General features: G+C 46.2%; 1 protein-coding gene across 1 annotated transcript in view; it reads right to left on the reverse strand.

Annotated features, from left to right (window-relative positions):
• Positions 1 to 15529, reverse strand: part of Clnk (cytokine dependent hematopoietic cell linker) — a 169013-nt gene that overhangs the window by 38309 nt on the left and 115175 nt on the right. The window contains exon 9 of the mRNA XM_034635913.2: positions 13476 to 13521. Within this exon, the coding sequence (XP_034491804.2) occupies positions 13476 to 13521 (46 nt within the window). The remainder of the gene's footprint in view (positions 1 to 13475; positions 13522 to 15529) is intronic.

Below are 15529 nucleotides of genomic sequence, written 5' to 3' on the forward strand. Positions count from 1 at the left end.
GCTTTTTCCAAGTAGAAGAAAAATAGAAGAGTTTTGAAGTCCCCCAGAATCTAACCCCCTTATTTAATGGATAACAAAAGTAGGAACCGATTAGGCAGGAAAATTTCTCAAGATCAACTAACTACAGAAACAGCCTGACTGGGGCCTGGAACAGATTTTTCTGACTTCTCTACAGTTTTATTTCCACGATTCAATTGAATTCAAAGGAAATTATTGAGCTGCTACTCTGAGCTAAGCCTAGCATGAGGAGGGGACAGGGAAACAGAAGCAATCTTTGGAAACTCCAGGAGCTGGGGCTGGGGACAGGTTTGAACTCCCCACCCCATGTCCCTGGGGGCTTTACTTCACTTTGCTTTCTATCAACTTTGTCCTCACATTTTTTTTTTCTAATTTTGTAAAAGGTCCAGCTGGCCCTAAATAACAATACAAACTGGTCTGGAAGACTTTAATACATCTTCCAGGTCAAAAGTAATGACTTCATTGAATAAAATTGCCATTCTCCCTATTTCATTTCCATTTTTGGAAGACATTTTTAAAATGAGTAGAATCGACCTCTTCATCTAATTCCAAATGCTCACCGAGTACAAACAAGTAAGAGGTTCCTGGCGTCGTAAAAATGCAAACCATGACCTGGGATGCACCTCGCCAGCAGCCGCTGTCCAGGTGGTGCCACATCTTTGACTATTAAAGAAAAATCAGGCCACACAACAATTGCTCCAGCCACCAAATTATCAAACCTGAACTTAATTCCCTTCATGCCATTTCTTATTGGTGTCCCTAAGGAGCTTCGTGGGCCCCTGTGGGGCTTGCACTAACTCGCCCTGTGGAAGCAGGAGTCGGCTCTCCAACAGGTCTTATTCCAGAGCCACCACGGCTTCTGTTGGGGACCAGTTCAATTCACTGGAAAGAAAATTCAATGAGATTCAGGTTCCAATGCAGCAGGAACAGTCCACTCATCGTTTTAGAGACGCCTATTCATTTTGCTTCAGTGTCCGAGAGTTTAGAAAAGGGCGGGAGTGTTTCTTTTATTCATTAACTTATTGATCACCTAGTATTGGGGGTGGATTTCTTTTTAATGTATCTATTGATGTAGGTGTGAGGGAATATAATACCCCCAAACCAGAGTTACCATTCCCTTGCTACTTACATTCCCATGGCAGGGCCTGGAAATTCATAAACAAAAGTATAAATAAGTAATGACAGGCAAAGACAAAGAAGCAGGTGACGGGGACAGCAGGGACATGGAGAGAAGGCGAGGGGCTGGGGCTGTTTTTCAAACAGGTCTGAGGAGGCATCTCTGCTTAGAGGAGGAACCAGAGGCCTGAAGAGGGTGACGGAGCATGTCCTGTAGGTGTCTGGGGAAGAAGATTCCAGGCAGAGGGGGACAGTGAGTGCAAAGGATTCAAGGTGGGAAAGAGCAGGTAGAGAGGTTGGAGAGGAGATGGTGGCGCTGGAGGAACTCGGGGATCACACAGGATCTTACACACTGTGGTAAGAACGTTGCCTTAACCACAGTCAATCTTTTTACCACTTTGCTGACGTCCAAGGACATCTCAGTGAGTTTGGGGATAAACATACACTAGTGAGGTCACTGCCACCACCAGCATGATAAACACATCCATCACCTCCTGAAGGTTCCTCCTGCTCCATTTATTATTGTTTCTTGAATTGGCATTTTTGGTTGAGAACATTTAACAAAAGATGTACCCTTTTGGCAAATTTAAAGCAGTTTTGTTAGTAACAGGCATTATGCTACATAGGTCTGCAGAACTTTTTCATTTTGTGTCACTCAGACTTGGTACCGTTTAAGCCTCACCTCATCACCTGCTCCTCCTTGCTCCAGGTGACCACCATTCTGCTCATAGTTTGACCACTTTAGATTCCACAGAAGTGACATCAGACAGTATTACATCAATGTCTGGCTTGTTTCTCCTAACAGAACACTGCCCTCCAGGTCCGACCACACCATCGCAAATGGATTGAGAGGATCTGCTTCCTTTTAAGGTGGAAAAACACTCCGTTCTTTATCCATTCATCTGTCTGTGACACCCAGGTTACTTCCACATCTTTGCTATGGTGAATTATGCTGCAAGGGACATGGGTGAGCCTGTCTTCAAAATCCCAATTTCAGTTCTTCTGATGCAAATCAGAAGTGGAATTCTTGAATCACATGCTGATTCTATTTTTAATTGTTGGAGGAACCCCCACACTGATTTCCATGATGACAAACCGATTCACATTCTCATCCACAGTGTGCAAGGGCTCCCCTTTCTCCACATCATGGCGGACACTTGCCATCTTGTTTTTTAAATGATAGTTATCTTAACAGGTGTGAGGTGCACTGTGGCTCTGGTTTGCATTTCACTAATGCCCAGAGATTCTGAGCTATCCCTTGTAAATGCCTATTGGCTAACCCTCTGTTCCCCTGGGAGAAGAAAAGTCCACCCTTGCCCATCTTCAATCAGGTCACTCTTCTTTCCCCCTGCTATTGTGTGAGTTCTTGTGTATTTTGGATATTAACCCTTCATCAGATGCATGTTTTGCAAATATTTGCTCCCATTTTATAGTTTGCTTTTCATCCATTGATTGCTTGCAGTACAGAAGCATTTTCATTGGATGAAATCTTGCTTATTTTTGCTTTTGTTGCCTGTGCTTTTGGTGTCATATCCAAAAGTTATTGTCTTGGCCAATGTCACGAGGCATTTCCCTGGGTTTTCTTATGGAAATTCCATGGTTTTGGGTCCTGAAGTTTAACCTTTATTCCATCCCAAGTTGGATTCCTTGCATGATGTGTCACGAAGATCCAACTCTTCACTCTTCTGCATAATGTGGATATCAGTCCTCCCAACAGCTTTTATCGAAGAGGCCAAATCTTCCCACCCCAAATATTGTGTATTCTTGATGCTTTCATAGAAAATCAGGACTGTGCGTCTGTAGGTTTATCTCTGGGCTACTCATTCTGCTCCATTGGTCTACAAGTGCATTTTATCCTACGCTGCCCTGACCACTACACCCAGTAAGAAAACTTGAAATCAGGTAGCGCGATGCCTCCAGCCTTGTTCCTCTTACTCAAGGTTGCTGCTCAGTCTTTCCAGGTGAACATAGTGAATCTTTCTGGTGCCCTGTCCATGTGTCCTCTGTCTTCACTATGTTGTTTTTCTAGCCAGCTGGTATTTCTCTGTCACTTTGAAATTTTGCGCATAATACTATCAACAGCAGCACCAAGGCCCCGAGAAGGATTGAAGCCACATCAGATGTGCCCACTGCCGAGCACTGAGGCTCGGAGCTTCACTTACTCCTTGCTTAGATTATGAGTATTCTATAAGGTGGAAGGGCCAGGTGACCTTGAGGGGGTTCACAGGTGAGAAAACTAGATCAGACATGAAAGTAGCTTGCAAATAGCTATCCTACAGCTTTGGTGGCAATTCAGACAAATTTGACAAATTTTTTAAACTTGGAGGTCTTGTTTAATAAAGTAATAGCAAGTTAGGCATTTTCAATAATGAAAAGGTAAGATTTGGAGTTGAATTTCTTGAGATTGAATCTTGATTTTGCTACTAACTTGGGCAGGATGCTGGCAAGTACTTGATAAATTTTTATGAAACAAATGCATTGATAAATTAATGAGCATCCTCATCCAGGAAAGTGGAGGGTGATACTTATACTTCATGGGAATTTATATGTGAAATAAATGATTTAATGTTCTTCAAGCTGTTGTTCTTATTGTATACCTGTGTTACTATTATAATCATGTAATGGAAAATTAGAGGGGAAATTGGAATTTGTTTCTCGAATAAGTACACAGATATTCTCAAATGCTAAGTTTCTTGTCAAACAAAAGGAGCCAACTGGTTGTTCTTCAAGGTCCTTCCTGTCTCAAAACTTGAACAGTTTTCACTTAAGAAGGCTGTCGCGCAGGACGCCATCTGGTGGCCAGAGGTGTTACTAGCATCGTCTGCCCAGAGTGCTTTTCATTCCTTTTTTTTCTTTTTTTTTTTTTTCTGATCAAGCTGCAAACTTTTATTGTTCACACAGGGGTATTTATATGCTGGGGATGGGGAAGCTCTCTAATCAACAATTGCTGGATGTGGGTGGTAAAACTGCCAGGTGCAAGATGTCTGATGATCCTGATAACCGCAGGATGTTCCAGGGAGATAGGTAGCTGCAGGATGCCTCCCAGGCAGGATGTCTCCCAGGTGGCTGTCAGGCTAATCTTTGAAGGAGAATTTCCTTCTAGTCCCTGACATCTCCCCCTTTCTTATATAAAATATTTGACCATACTTTACTGGCCATGTTTTTAGGGGGTGATAGAGGCTCTGTTCCTCTAGAAGGCCTTAGAATATCTCCTGATCCGAGTGAGCGTCTTCACTAGGAGATTTCGTGGTGGCCTTGGCATGTTTTTGGAGGAGAGGGCTTTGAGGGGGGAGCATGCCAACCGCCATGCACCAGAGTGTGTCACTCAGAGGTCTTGGGTTTTGGGATCCGTGGATCCATCCTCCTGCAGTCCTTCCTGCACCCTCTGTCATTATGGCCTAACGTCCTCACTCCATGGGTGAGTCCTCCCCCAAGTGGAGGGGCCCATGGAGGAGCGAACCCTTATGGCAAGGGCAGAAGATGATTGGTCAGAGCTGTTACTTATACTTTTATATAAGAAAGAGAGATCTGTGGGGATGTAAACTTAAGAAATAAGCCTGAAAGAAGGGTAGAACATCCTTTTAAATGTTGGCAGCTGGTCTTCCATCTGCAGATGATGATACTGGACCTGTATGGGCTTAGAGGCCAAAATATTAATCTGTTCTTTAATAAATTTTACCAGCCTGTTATAATGCAGGGTCCTATGGACACCATTAAAAGTAAACCCAACAAAGGGCCCAATAGAGGAAGAAGGTAGGGTAAAAATCCATTAAGCCCAGTCCAGAGGGGATTTTCAAATAGTTCCCTTCTTCTTTTTTCTAGATCTTCTTGAAGCTGCTTAATTTTAGTGTGTACTATGCCTGATTTATTGGCATAAAAGCAGCATCTTTCCCCTAAGGCCAAGCAAATACCTCCCTGGTTAGCTGTCAGCAAATCTAAGCCTCGTCTGTTTTGAAGGACCACTTCTGCCAGGGAGTCTATTTGGTCCTGTAAATCTTTAATGGTTCCTGATAGAGTTTGTACATCATCTACATTCTTGAAAGAGGTGTCAAGTCAGCCGCCCCAGGTTCCTCTGGGGAGTAAGGCAGGACGTTGGTCTATTTCCTGTGCAACCCACTAGGGAGAAACCATGAAGAAGTGAATTGCACGGTGTTCCTGGAGGTGAAAGCCAGGCTTCCTGGCGAGGGGAAGAAGTCCTAAGAGACCTGTTCATGATGTGTTGTTGTTAAAGTTTCAAGACTTTTGTAACCTGGTGTTAAATACTGCCATTATTAAAAGATTGATCAAAACAAAGGTAATCACTGTGGCAGTGCACCCCCGCTGGTGGACCAACAAAGCCGCTTATGAACCAAGTGGCTAGTCATGTTGGGGTTATTGACCTCCATTGCAGCTATGGTTGGAAGCCAGAATCTCATCTCTTCTGCGCTGTCCCCCACCCCAGGTTCACAGTCACATCTGCAGCCTGAAACCTGGCCTGTGGGAGAATTTACACCAGGAAAACAAAGGACGCTACAGATCAGGGTCTGACTTCCTGTTTTGTTCCTTGTCAAGATTTAAGAAAGCGATAGAGAAGATGTTAATAAGGCAGACTCATTTCAAAAGTGTCCTGTCTGCAGCTGTTACTTAGTGAAGAGTGAAAACTGAAGAAATACAACTTGACTCTTTCACCAAGAGATTCAGGTTAGAAAGTGTCCAAGTCCTTATATGAATTGCAGCCTCGGTTTGGCTGCAGATACAATAGCTTGGAAAATCTTCAGAAGTCTTCTGTAAGGACCAACTGACTATGGAATTGTGATAAAAGTGCTGTGTCATTTACTGTTATTTCAAAATAGTGTATAATACACATCCTTTTATCAGTAAAATGTAAAGTGACTTCGAATACATAAGCACTTTTCTTTTTTCCCTCTAGAGATCTAGTTTGGGTGAATGATTTAATACAAATTACTTGGCCTGAGTTTTATATCCTTATTTGTGATTTTAAAGGGCTGGCAAAGAAGATATGGAGGAGCCAAGATTCTGCCTCTTGGTGCAAGAGACAATGATGCAATCGAGTGGTCACAAATGACATCTGTGAAGCCTTCAAGCTGGGTTCAAAGCCCACGTTAGTCACTTACTGACCTTGGACAAGTTATTTCAATGTTCTGGGTTTCAGTGCCCATGTTTTTACTGTAGAATGCAGATAATGACATCTAGTTCCTTAGATTGTGATGATTAAATATAATAATATTTGGCTTTCACTAAGCTTTTCATCCAATTTGTGTTGAATACATGCAGTTCCCTTCCTTTATCTACAGAATACAATTGTACAAAACCCACACTTTCAGAAATAGACCATCAGTGTGATATTCTGTAGTTAGAGAAATGGACTTGGGGGAAAATTGCATAGAACTTGGCCTCACTCTGAACATTTAATATGTCTAAAAGTCTTATGAGGAAGTGAACTGTCAGGATACTGTCCTGGGGATTAACTTCGTGAGCGTCCAAAAAAGCAGCTTATGAGCCAAGTGGCTAGTCATGTACGTTTGAAAAGGCCTGTTTGAGAAGCATCTCCAAGGCTATCCACACTTCCTGAAGTTAATGGCAGCAATAAATGACTGAACCTGGTCTTTGGGCTGCGGTGGGGAGTGGTCAAGTTAGGCAAAGCCAGGGATGTGGGGCACCTCTGCTCTAAAGGCCCTTCACACAAGGTCAGCTGGTGCCAGTTTTAGGCACAGGTGCTTGGACAGTCTTTAAGCTGGGCTTGGTGAGGGTGATTTACCTCCACTGTTCCTGTGACGGGAACGTTAGGAGAGGCACCTAGAACGAGCCTGGGGAGCTCTCTGTTCTGGTGAACCAGGAAGACCAGGGAGTGGGAAGGGCGCAGGTGGGAGAAGTGATGGTTTGAGGCTGGAGGAGCAAGGACCAGGGGAGTGCAGTGGATGCATTTGTCCATATGAACCCTACGTGGTGACCACGGAGTTCTGCTATTCCCACAGATGGGCTAGTAAGGCCCAGGGAAGGAAAATGGCTAATTTAGAAGGTTGAAATGCAGATGGGGCCAGAAGCAACCCAGGTCTCTTCTCTCGCCCCTCCAGAAGCCCCACCTAGAAGGAATGTGGGACTGAGGCCCCGGGTGCATCCCTAGGTGCCCTGTGACAGGGGACAGAGGTGCAGTGATCCCCTGATACACCGTTAAAATGGGCTCCGTTATGGAAGTAATGTAACCGCCATTTACCAATTGAGTCTGCTGTGGGGGAATGAAGGTTCTCAAACGTGGCCTCTGAGATTGAGGCAACTAGATAATTTTTTAAATAAATTTGTCTATAACAGATTTATTTTCTAGGCTAAACTGCAAACTAGGTAGAGCGTGAGACGCATCAGCCTGCAGAGAGGGTGAAGAAGATGTCATGGTGCCGGAGAAGGGAAGGAGGTGAACCAGGGGGTCTTTAGTTCAGTGCTACACACCTCAGTTGAGGCCCCACCTTTGTGGTGGGTTTTGTGCCTTGAAAGCAGAGAAATACCTTATGAGGTGCTGCTCTCTCCTCCGGCTGATAGAGGTGCCTCTCAATTGGGAGAGGTTCACCATGTGGTAGGTCACACTAAAGCTGGGATTGAACCAGGTGACTAGTCCCTGAGCCTGGCACTCAACCACATTTTAACTACTCTGGGAAGCAAAAGTGCCGTGGTACATCCCCTGAGGTCCTTGCCTCACTCTTTGGTTCAGTGTCCCTGGCTAGATGAGGCCCTCTGGGGAGACACAGGCCTCCCCAGCTGTTGTTCTGCACGCACTTGACGGAGTCCCCCTGTACTTAATGGAGAACTCCGCACACTGAGCTCCAACTTGCCAGAGGTCACCTGTGACCCCATGCGGCTCAGGATGCTGGGGCAAAGCAACTGTAGACCAGGGGATCTGTGGTAAGGCAAGCGTGTCGTGCCCCCCGCCTTCCAGGAGCCCACTCTCTGGTAGGGGATGGACACAGAAGCAGTGCCTGCCACGGGGCCTGGAACAGGCAAGAAGCTGGCCTGCTGTGGAGCAAACAGATGGTGTCAAATACTACATTATGACGAAATCAGATATATTTCACCTTTTGAGCTTTCTATATTTCTCTGGCTTTAAAATCCTCTTCCCCACCATTCCTTAGAATCCTTGGGGGGTCCACCTATGACCCCATGGATCCGATATCTGAGGATGCACAAGTCCCTTAGGTTAAATGGCACAGGAGTTTCAGATAACTGCTGCACACCCTCCTGTAGACTCTAAGTCGTCTCTAGATCCCTCTTAGTGCCTAAGCCAACTGAGCCCTGGGAATAGTGGCTACACTGGATTGTTTAGGTCATAATGATAATGAAAAATATTTTCTACATATTCAGTATGGACACAAATTTTTGGAATATTTTCAATCATTGGCTGGTTGGCTCCTAGCATGGAACCCACAGCTCTGGAGGCTGATGGTTTGATGAATTTTTCCTATACCAATTTAATGTTTACCTTTCATGGTCTTTTCTTTAAGGTGTGATGGACAATATGGAATTAGGAAATAATACTAGGAAGGGGAGAGGGCGAGTTTGCCATTCTCCACTAATTCCTGAGGGCTGCCAGGGAGAGCAGGAAGGATGGACAGGGTTTGTGTCCACAAGGCTTCTGTGCATGGGGCTTTCATGGGTCAAGGAATGTCTGTGTAGTGACATCATTCCCAGAGCCAAGGTGCAGAATCACCCTAGGGGCCCATCTGTGGAGGAATAAAGAAAAGTATGGTATATGCGCATAGTGAATATTATTTAGCCACAAAAGAAGAATGGAATTCTATGATACATAGTGAAATGGATGGAGCTGGGGGACCTGATGTTAACTGAAATAAGCAGATCCAGAAAGACAGCTACTGCATGTTCTCTCTCATGTGCAGAAACTAAGAGAGAGAGAGAGAGAGAGAGAGAGAGAGAGAGAGAGAGAGAGAGAAAAGCTGACCTGATGTTGAATACTGATTAGAGTTTGAGAAGCAGGTAGAAAAAGGGAGGTTGGTTTGATCAGTGCACACTGGACACATGTACCATAAATCACACTGAGCCCCATTAATATGTGTAATTAATACATTAATCAAAAATATATGTAACCCCAAGGAATCATTCCGAATGGGGGATGTACAGGGAACCTTAGGAGGAAGGAACATCGGGCTCAGTGTCAGCCTGTTTGAAGTGCCTCCTAAGGAGCCTGTGCTCAGGAATCTGACCTGGGGAACAAGCCCACGAATGCTGAAGTTGGCAGCTCTCCATGCCGAATCCCCTCCTGGAGACCCACAGTGCTCTGGAGAGCAGGGCTGTAGAGAGCTCTGCTGTTCCTGCTTCTTCCAGTGTTTCCCAGGACCATGCATGCAGAGGCCCTTATATAACGTGACTCTTAGCCTCTCATGACTTCTAGCATCTGTGTGGAACGAGCTCCAACAGGAGGAGGCTGTAGGAAGACAGAGGTCCCTTATGCTGGGCTGAAAGTAAACAGTTGGTGCTGTTAAAGGAGGAGTCGCCTGGGAAGGTGGAGGCCCTCTTTTTTGTTCAGGAGTCTGTGAGGGATGCTGTGCCTCACTTCCGAGAGGGGCTGGGTGATGGAGGTTCTGCCATTATAAACCCAATGGCCCTTCCTTACACTGGAGCTGATGCGTCAGACAAGCAGATTTAGAGGCCACACCGGGGGTGAGCGGCTGGGCCCAGGTGGCCTGGGACTCCTCTGGTTTAGTCCTGAAGTCCTGCTTCTCAGGACCCCCTCAGCCCAGAGCAGACAGGGTGGGGTTACTCTTAGGTTGCGTCCCAAATTTGCAAAGAAAAAAAGAGTGTTTTTCATTCTTCATAAATATTAAGTGATGTTGAAATGGTTTTGAGTGGAGGAGCATATTTCAAGTTTGTAAAGATAGTTATTGAACATTGAAATTCTACTAGGAAATAGAGTTTTCATCAGGGAATTGTTACTGGGAGATACAGATTTTCTTGATCTTCTTTTATTGAGAAGCTTGTTTTCCAGTTCTGTTCATGATGGCTTGTCTACTGGGAAATGCATTTGCTGCATCAAGCAGTTATTGGATGCCTTTCCTTTAGTCTAAGCCTCATTATTTCCCTGTGTGGTGATGAGACAAGATACTGCTCTGTATTCCTATTAATGAGCGACCTCACAAAGTTTGTAACATTAACTTTGATCCAAGTATTTGTAACAGTGCCTGCGTTGCTTTTGAGCTGTGGCTTGTGGCTGAAATAACTTAAACATAAAATGATAGGGGAATAATCTTGAATTTATTTCTGATAAACTCTGCAACTTAAGCCTTGTTATTTCAGTAAAGGTGAGGCGTACAGGATACTAAACTCCTCTCTTACTGTGTGTGTGTGTGTGTGTGTGTGTGTGTGTGTGTGAGAACACATCCTGCCTCTAGGGGGCAGTATCCCAGAGACCAATGCAGGACTTCGCAGCTGTGTGGTTAGGATGGGTGGGACTTGGAGATCCAGGAGTTTGCAAAGTATTATGCCCTGAAGGTTAGGAAGCGTCCCTGCAGGGAGTGAGCCTGCCTCTGGACTGCTTGTCAGCCTTAAGGGAGCCTCTTTCCTGGCTAAGCGTCTTCATGTGAAACCAGGGAGTTGAACAAGATTAACTCCAAACTCATTTCTGATTCTAATTTCTGCAGAACCCAACCTTGTCTAAAAGCAGCTTGGGATAAAGGTCTTTTGAGGGCGTGGTGTAGAATCCTATTTTGCTTCTTTCCAGCCAAGCTCATGTTTCAGTTGCCTCCGCATAATTCTCTTTCCTTGCTTGGGTGGTTGATTGTGTTTCCTACAAACTCATTCCCGAGTTAGAAGCTTGTTACTTCAGAGGGCATGGTCTAGAGTCCTGCCTGGTTCACACCTAGGGCCCAGGGGAATGCCTGTCAGCTGCTTTCATTCTCTGCTGTTGGTTTTTCTAAGAAGCTCAGCTGTGTCACATTTAAAAATCACAGCTGTCCTCCTCTGGAAGTGAAGGGCTTTTCTCTGGGTGCTAGCTGTTCATCAAGACAACTCACACTCTAAGCACTCTGTCTCCAAATAAACTTTCACCCGTTTTTAGGAATGAAAAAAAAAAAAAAGTCAAGCGCCAGAGAAGATAAGTTCTTGAAATCTGATGGCTTCCAGATAATGTCAGATGTGATTGCAAGAAAAATGGTATAAAATGTAGATTAACATAAATCTATAACTGCTCAACTTGATGAAAAACATCACCACAAGATCCTTCCATTTACTGAACCAACTGATATAGCTTTTCCCCCCTATGACATTTTGTGAGAATGAATAAATTATCTGAGAATGTCTTTGCATCAGAAATATAGAATTTTTTAATAAACACATAAATCATCCAAGCATTTTTCCAGCAAAATGCCGGATCCTAAAAATGGGAAGTATCCTGTTAACTTCCCCCCTTCCAGCTTCCTACTTGTGTAGCAGCTTAGAGCTCCAGGCAGGAGTGCAGAACCATCCACTACGTAAAGACTAGGACTCCCTCTGCTGGCGGCCTCCTCTTAAGCCCAGCAAGCCTCGGCTGTGTGAGCCTGGTTTGTGCTGAGGTCCTCTCTGTATTTATGACCTCATGTTACACAGGGGTTTACTTTAATAAACATTTTTTTTTTGTAGCTGTGATCTACACCAGCACGCTGTACACAGTAGGCAGCATTAATATGATCCTGAGAGACACGTCCTGTTGCTTTCCCTAAGGAACTGGTTTGCTTTTTATTATAGGAAATTAATAACACATAAAGGAGCTTGATTTCCTTTTTGCTCATGCTACCAGGAAGCTTACAAGCCAACTAGCAATTTGATTTTAATGGAATTTAGCAGTGTGTATCTGACAATCCTACGTTTTATGTTAATCATATCATCTAAGTAGATTTCCCCTAAGATTCTAATGTTCCTCTCTCTTATTGTTCAAGTTTTTATTAACTACTCCAATACTTTTGTGACCTCAAGTGAAGTGTAGATAAGCACCCAGATGGAGAAATAAGTAGTCATGTGGATATGTGAATAATGGCTGAATAGACTTTTGAGCTGAAGAAGCAAGGACATCGTCCTCAGGGAATTATAAGAAGATAGCACAATCATGCAGTCCTTTCTCATTGGTTTTTCCCAAGACCCTTTTCTCACCGAAAGCCTACAAGCATACTGTTATGACCCAGGACATTATTGTGACCCTCTGGGCTCCTGGTCCCTTTCTCTGACAAGAGGAGTGAAAATACCTTTTCTGAGAAGGAAAATGCATCAGTCAATGGAGCTGAGTCCTAAATCTGTGTGCATGGAAGCTAAAGCTGTGTGCATGGAAGTCCTTTTAAGGACTAGAGACGTACAGGGGGATCCCACCTCCTCAGGGAGGTCCCTGCAGCGAGCTGTCAGCAGGCCCTGCCCAAGGCACAGATGGAGAGGAGAAAAGCTCAGAGAGGCTGGTGTCTAATTAGGGCCCCACAGTGGGGAGCAGCAGAGCCTGGGTTCTTTCCTGGCTTGTGCACCCTGCTCCCTGCTGTGAGCATCTCCCACTTCCCCTTGCAGGACCCCTCTGCCTCTACCCTGCTCTCTGCCCGGACACTGATCATCAGGGACACACAGGCTGTGCCACACTCTCATTCTGGATGAGTTCAGCCATTGGGAAGCTCCCACAGGAGCCGTCCCTTCATTCCTTTGGGTCTGGGTGGTGACAGGAAGTAGCTCCTTTGTACTCTGACTTGACTGTGTGTTCTGTCTCCTGCTGGGACCCTAACTGTGACATTGTCTCATCAAAGAAAAGATGGCACCAGCAAGACACCACAGAATACAGGATCAGACACAAGAGGAGAGTGATAGGTTTCAGTATTGGGAAGTGCGCGGGGAGGGTGAGAGAGGCTCTGTGATGGCCCCAGTCCTAGCAGCCCTGCCCAGCCAGACTTCATTGGTGCTTCTGGCTCGGGTGAAATGGATTATTTCCTTTCAGGCTGGTACCTGCATTTTCATCTTCAAATTGAATTGTTTGGCCTGAATATTTAAAATCTGCTTTCATGTTAATTTATCAACATTTTACATAGATTTCTATTTTGTGATTTTGCTGGGTATGTGGCTATAGAAACCACAGAGTTATGTATTTAAATGTAATCCATGTGTTTGAAAACAATCCGTCTCTCATTATGCAGCAAAATATGAATTTTGTCAATTTCTCTGTCCATAGGCAACACAATGAAAAGGCACAAGCCTGCCTGACTCTAAACGACATATTTCCTGAAGGGTAATTCGGTAGATCACCTTGTGAAAGGTCCCCACTGTCACCACCAACAACACAAGATCTTAGAAATAAAGTAGACGTTCTCACACTTGGAACTTCTGTGCCATGACTTTACCTCTGGTGTGGTGTCTTCTCATGTCCTTGGAAACGGCTTTGTCTACCTGTAGAAGACAATATGACACCGTTATCACTCTGATGTCATCTAGCATCCCCAGCTCTGTGTGAGTGGAACCCAGAGACAAATGCGCAAGTCCCAATGCACTGGGTGCAGGATGCCTGTGGCAGCCAGGGAGGGACATGCAGAATGTGAACTGCCACAGGGAAGGGCGCAGTGGCTCCAATGGTATTTGTCATTAACTCTTGGGTTTGGATTCCTTGGAAAATTGGGAATGGAACCACCATTTGACCCAGCTATCCCACTCCTTGGTCTATACCCAAAGGGCTTAAAAAGAGGTTAGAAATAGTGGTGGAATGTGATGATCATTACTATCCAAAGTACATGCATGAAGACACGAATTGGTGTGAATATACTATGTATACAACTGGAGATATGAAAAACTGTGCTCTATATGTGTAATAAGAATTGTAATGCATTCCACTGTCGTATATAAACAAAAATAAAATAAAATAAAAAGACTCTGAGGCCAGTTTGCACCATGGCGTTAATATGAAGATCCGGCTACCTATCAGGCACAGGGAAGCCATGGAGCAGGGGATCAAAGCGGGGCCCTGTGTAAGCTCCGGCTCTGGATGCTGCCTCCACCACGTGCTGGCTGTGACAACACAGGTCACTCCCCCTGCCGAGCCTGTTTCCTCATCTGTGAAATGGAGCTAACAGGAGGACAGCGTCCTTGTGAGGACGGGAGGGGATGTGACACCGCGGGCAGTGTGCCTGGAGGATGAGGTGTCGCCGTCACACTGAACTCCACCAGCGTCCTTATTGACACGTCACAGGCCTTTGTGCGCAGCTGACTGTCGCGCAGGGACCCTGGCCGCAGGGAGGGGCAGGTGAGGGCAGGTGAGGACGCTGTCCTTAGGCGCCAGCTCTCTGCTTGCCTTGGCCCAGACCAGCACTGAGCCGAGTGCTTCTCTTGAGGGCACCGAGTCGAGGTGGTCACAGTGGATGCTGTGCTGCTGGTCAGTCTGACCCGGCTGAGCGCTGGCTGGAAGTTCTTGTGATTCGGCCTCCTATGCCGCGCCAGCAGCCTCGGCTCCGCCAGAGTCACCTGTGGGGACCCGCGTGCTGGAGGGTCAGTAGTGTTCTTGGTGCACCTCACTCCTGTGAGCCTGCCCCACGGGGAGGGTCTGCCCAGTGTCCTCAGCCCACCCCTTCCTAGCCTGCTGTGGACGCAGGAAGGTGCTCTGATGTCCCATTGCAGCCCGGGCTCAGAATGCCAGGGGCTCAGCACGGGGCTTCCTTGGGGCCCCCCAGGGCTCCTGCTCTTTGGCCTCAGCAGCTAAATTCTGCTTGGTCCCTTCGGTGGACCTTCTGCAGGAGTTTCTTGTGTCTCCCCCCGGGACAGGTGCCTCTGGTGGTATCAGCACAGGACCCCGGGCCCAGGAAAGCTTCCCGTTGGACTTCTGGCATTTTCCATCAATTCCGGGTTTCCTGGTGCCTGCTGTGTGCCCGCAACAGTGCTGGGTCTTGAGGGCGCCAAGCAGGGCCAGAGCTTGGAACCTGGCACCACCGGCTTACAGGTTCTTCAGCCTCAGCTCTGTTGAGATTTGAGGCTTGGTAACTCTTTGCTCTCTCTCTCTCTCTCTCTCTCTGTGTGTGTGTGTGTGTGTGTGTGTGTCTCCTGTGTCCTGGACAAGGCTTAGCAGCCCCTCATCCTCACCCACTAGACGTCAGAACAACACTGGAACAACCCAGAAGTCTCTGTTCTTTGCCAAAGGCCCTGGAAGGCAGCGCTTCCAGCCAAAGGCACTGATGACCTTGCCTTAGAGGGTGTGTGGGACTGCTCTGCTCGGCCAGGGCCTTGGTAGAGGCCACTGCGAGCGGCTCAGCCAGGCAGCTGGGTGCTCTCTGCCTCTGGTGCTGGCCTCGATGCTAGCCCTTCCGATGGCATGGAGACTGCCATGGGGCTGGCTGCCTCCTTTGCTAGATGAAGGGCACTAGCTCATCTTTATCCTCCCACCACCAAGCATAGTGCTTGGTTCACAGTAAGT

The sequence above is a fragment of the Marmota flaviventris genome, chromosome 7 (assembly GCF_047511675.1).
Source record: "Marmota flaviventris isolate mMarFla1 chromosome 7, mMarFla1.hap1, whole genome shotgun sequence".
Classification (NCBI taxonomy): Eukaryota; Metazoa; Chordata; class Mammalia; order Rodentia; family Sciuridae; genus Marmota; species Marmota flaviventris.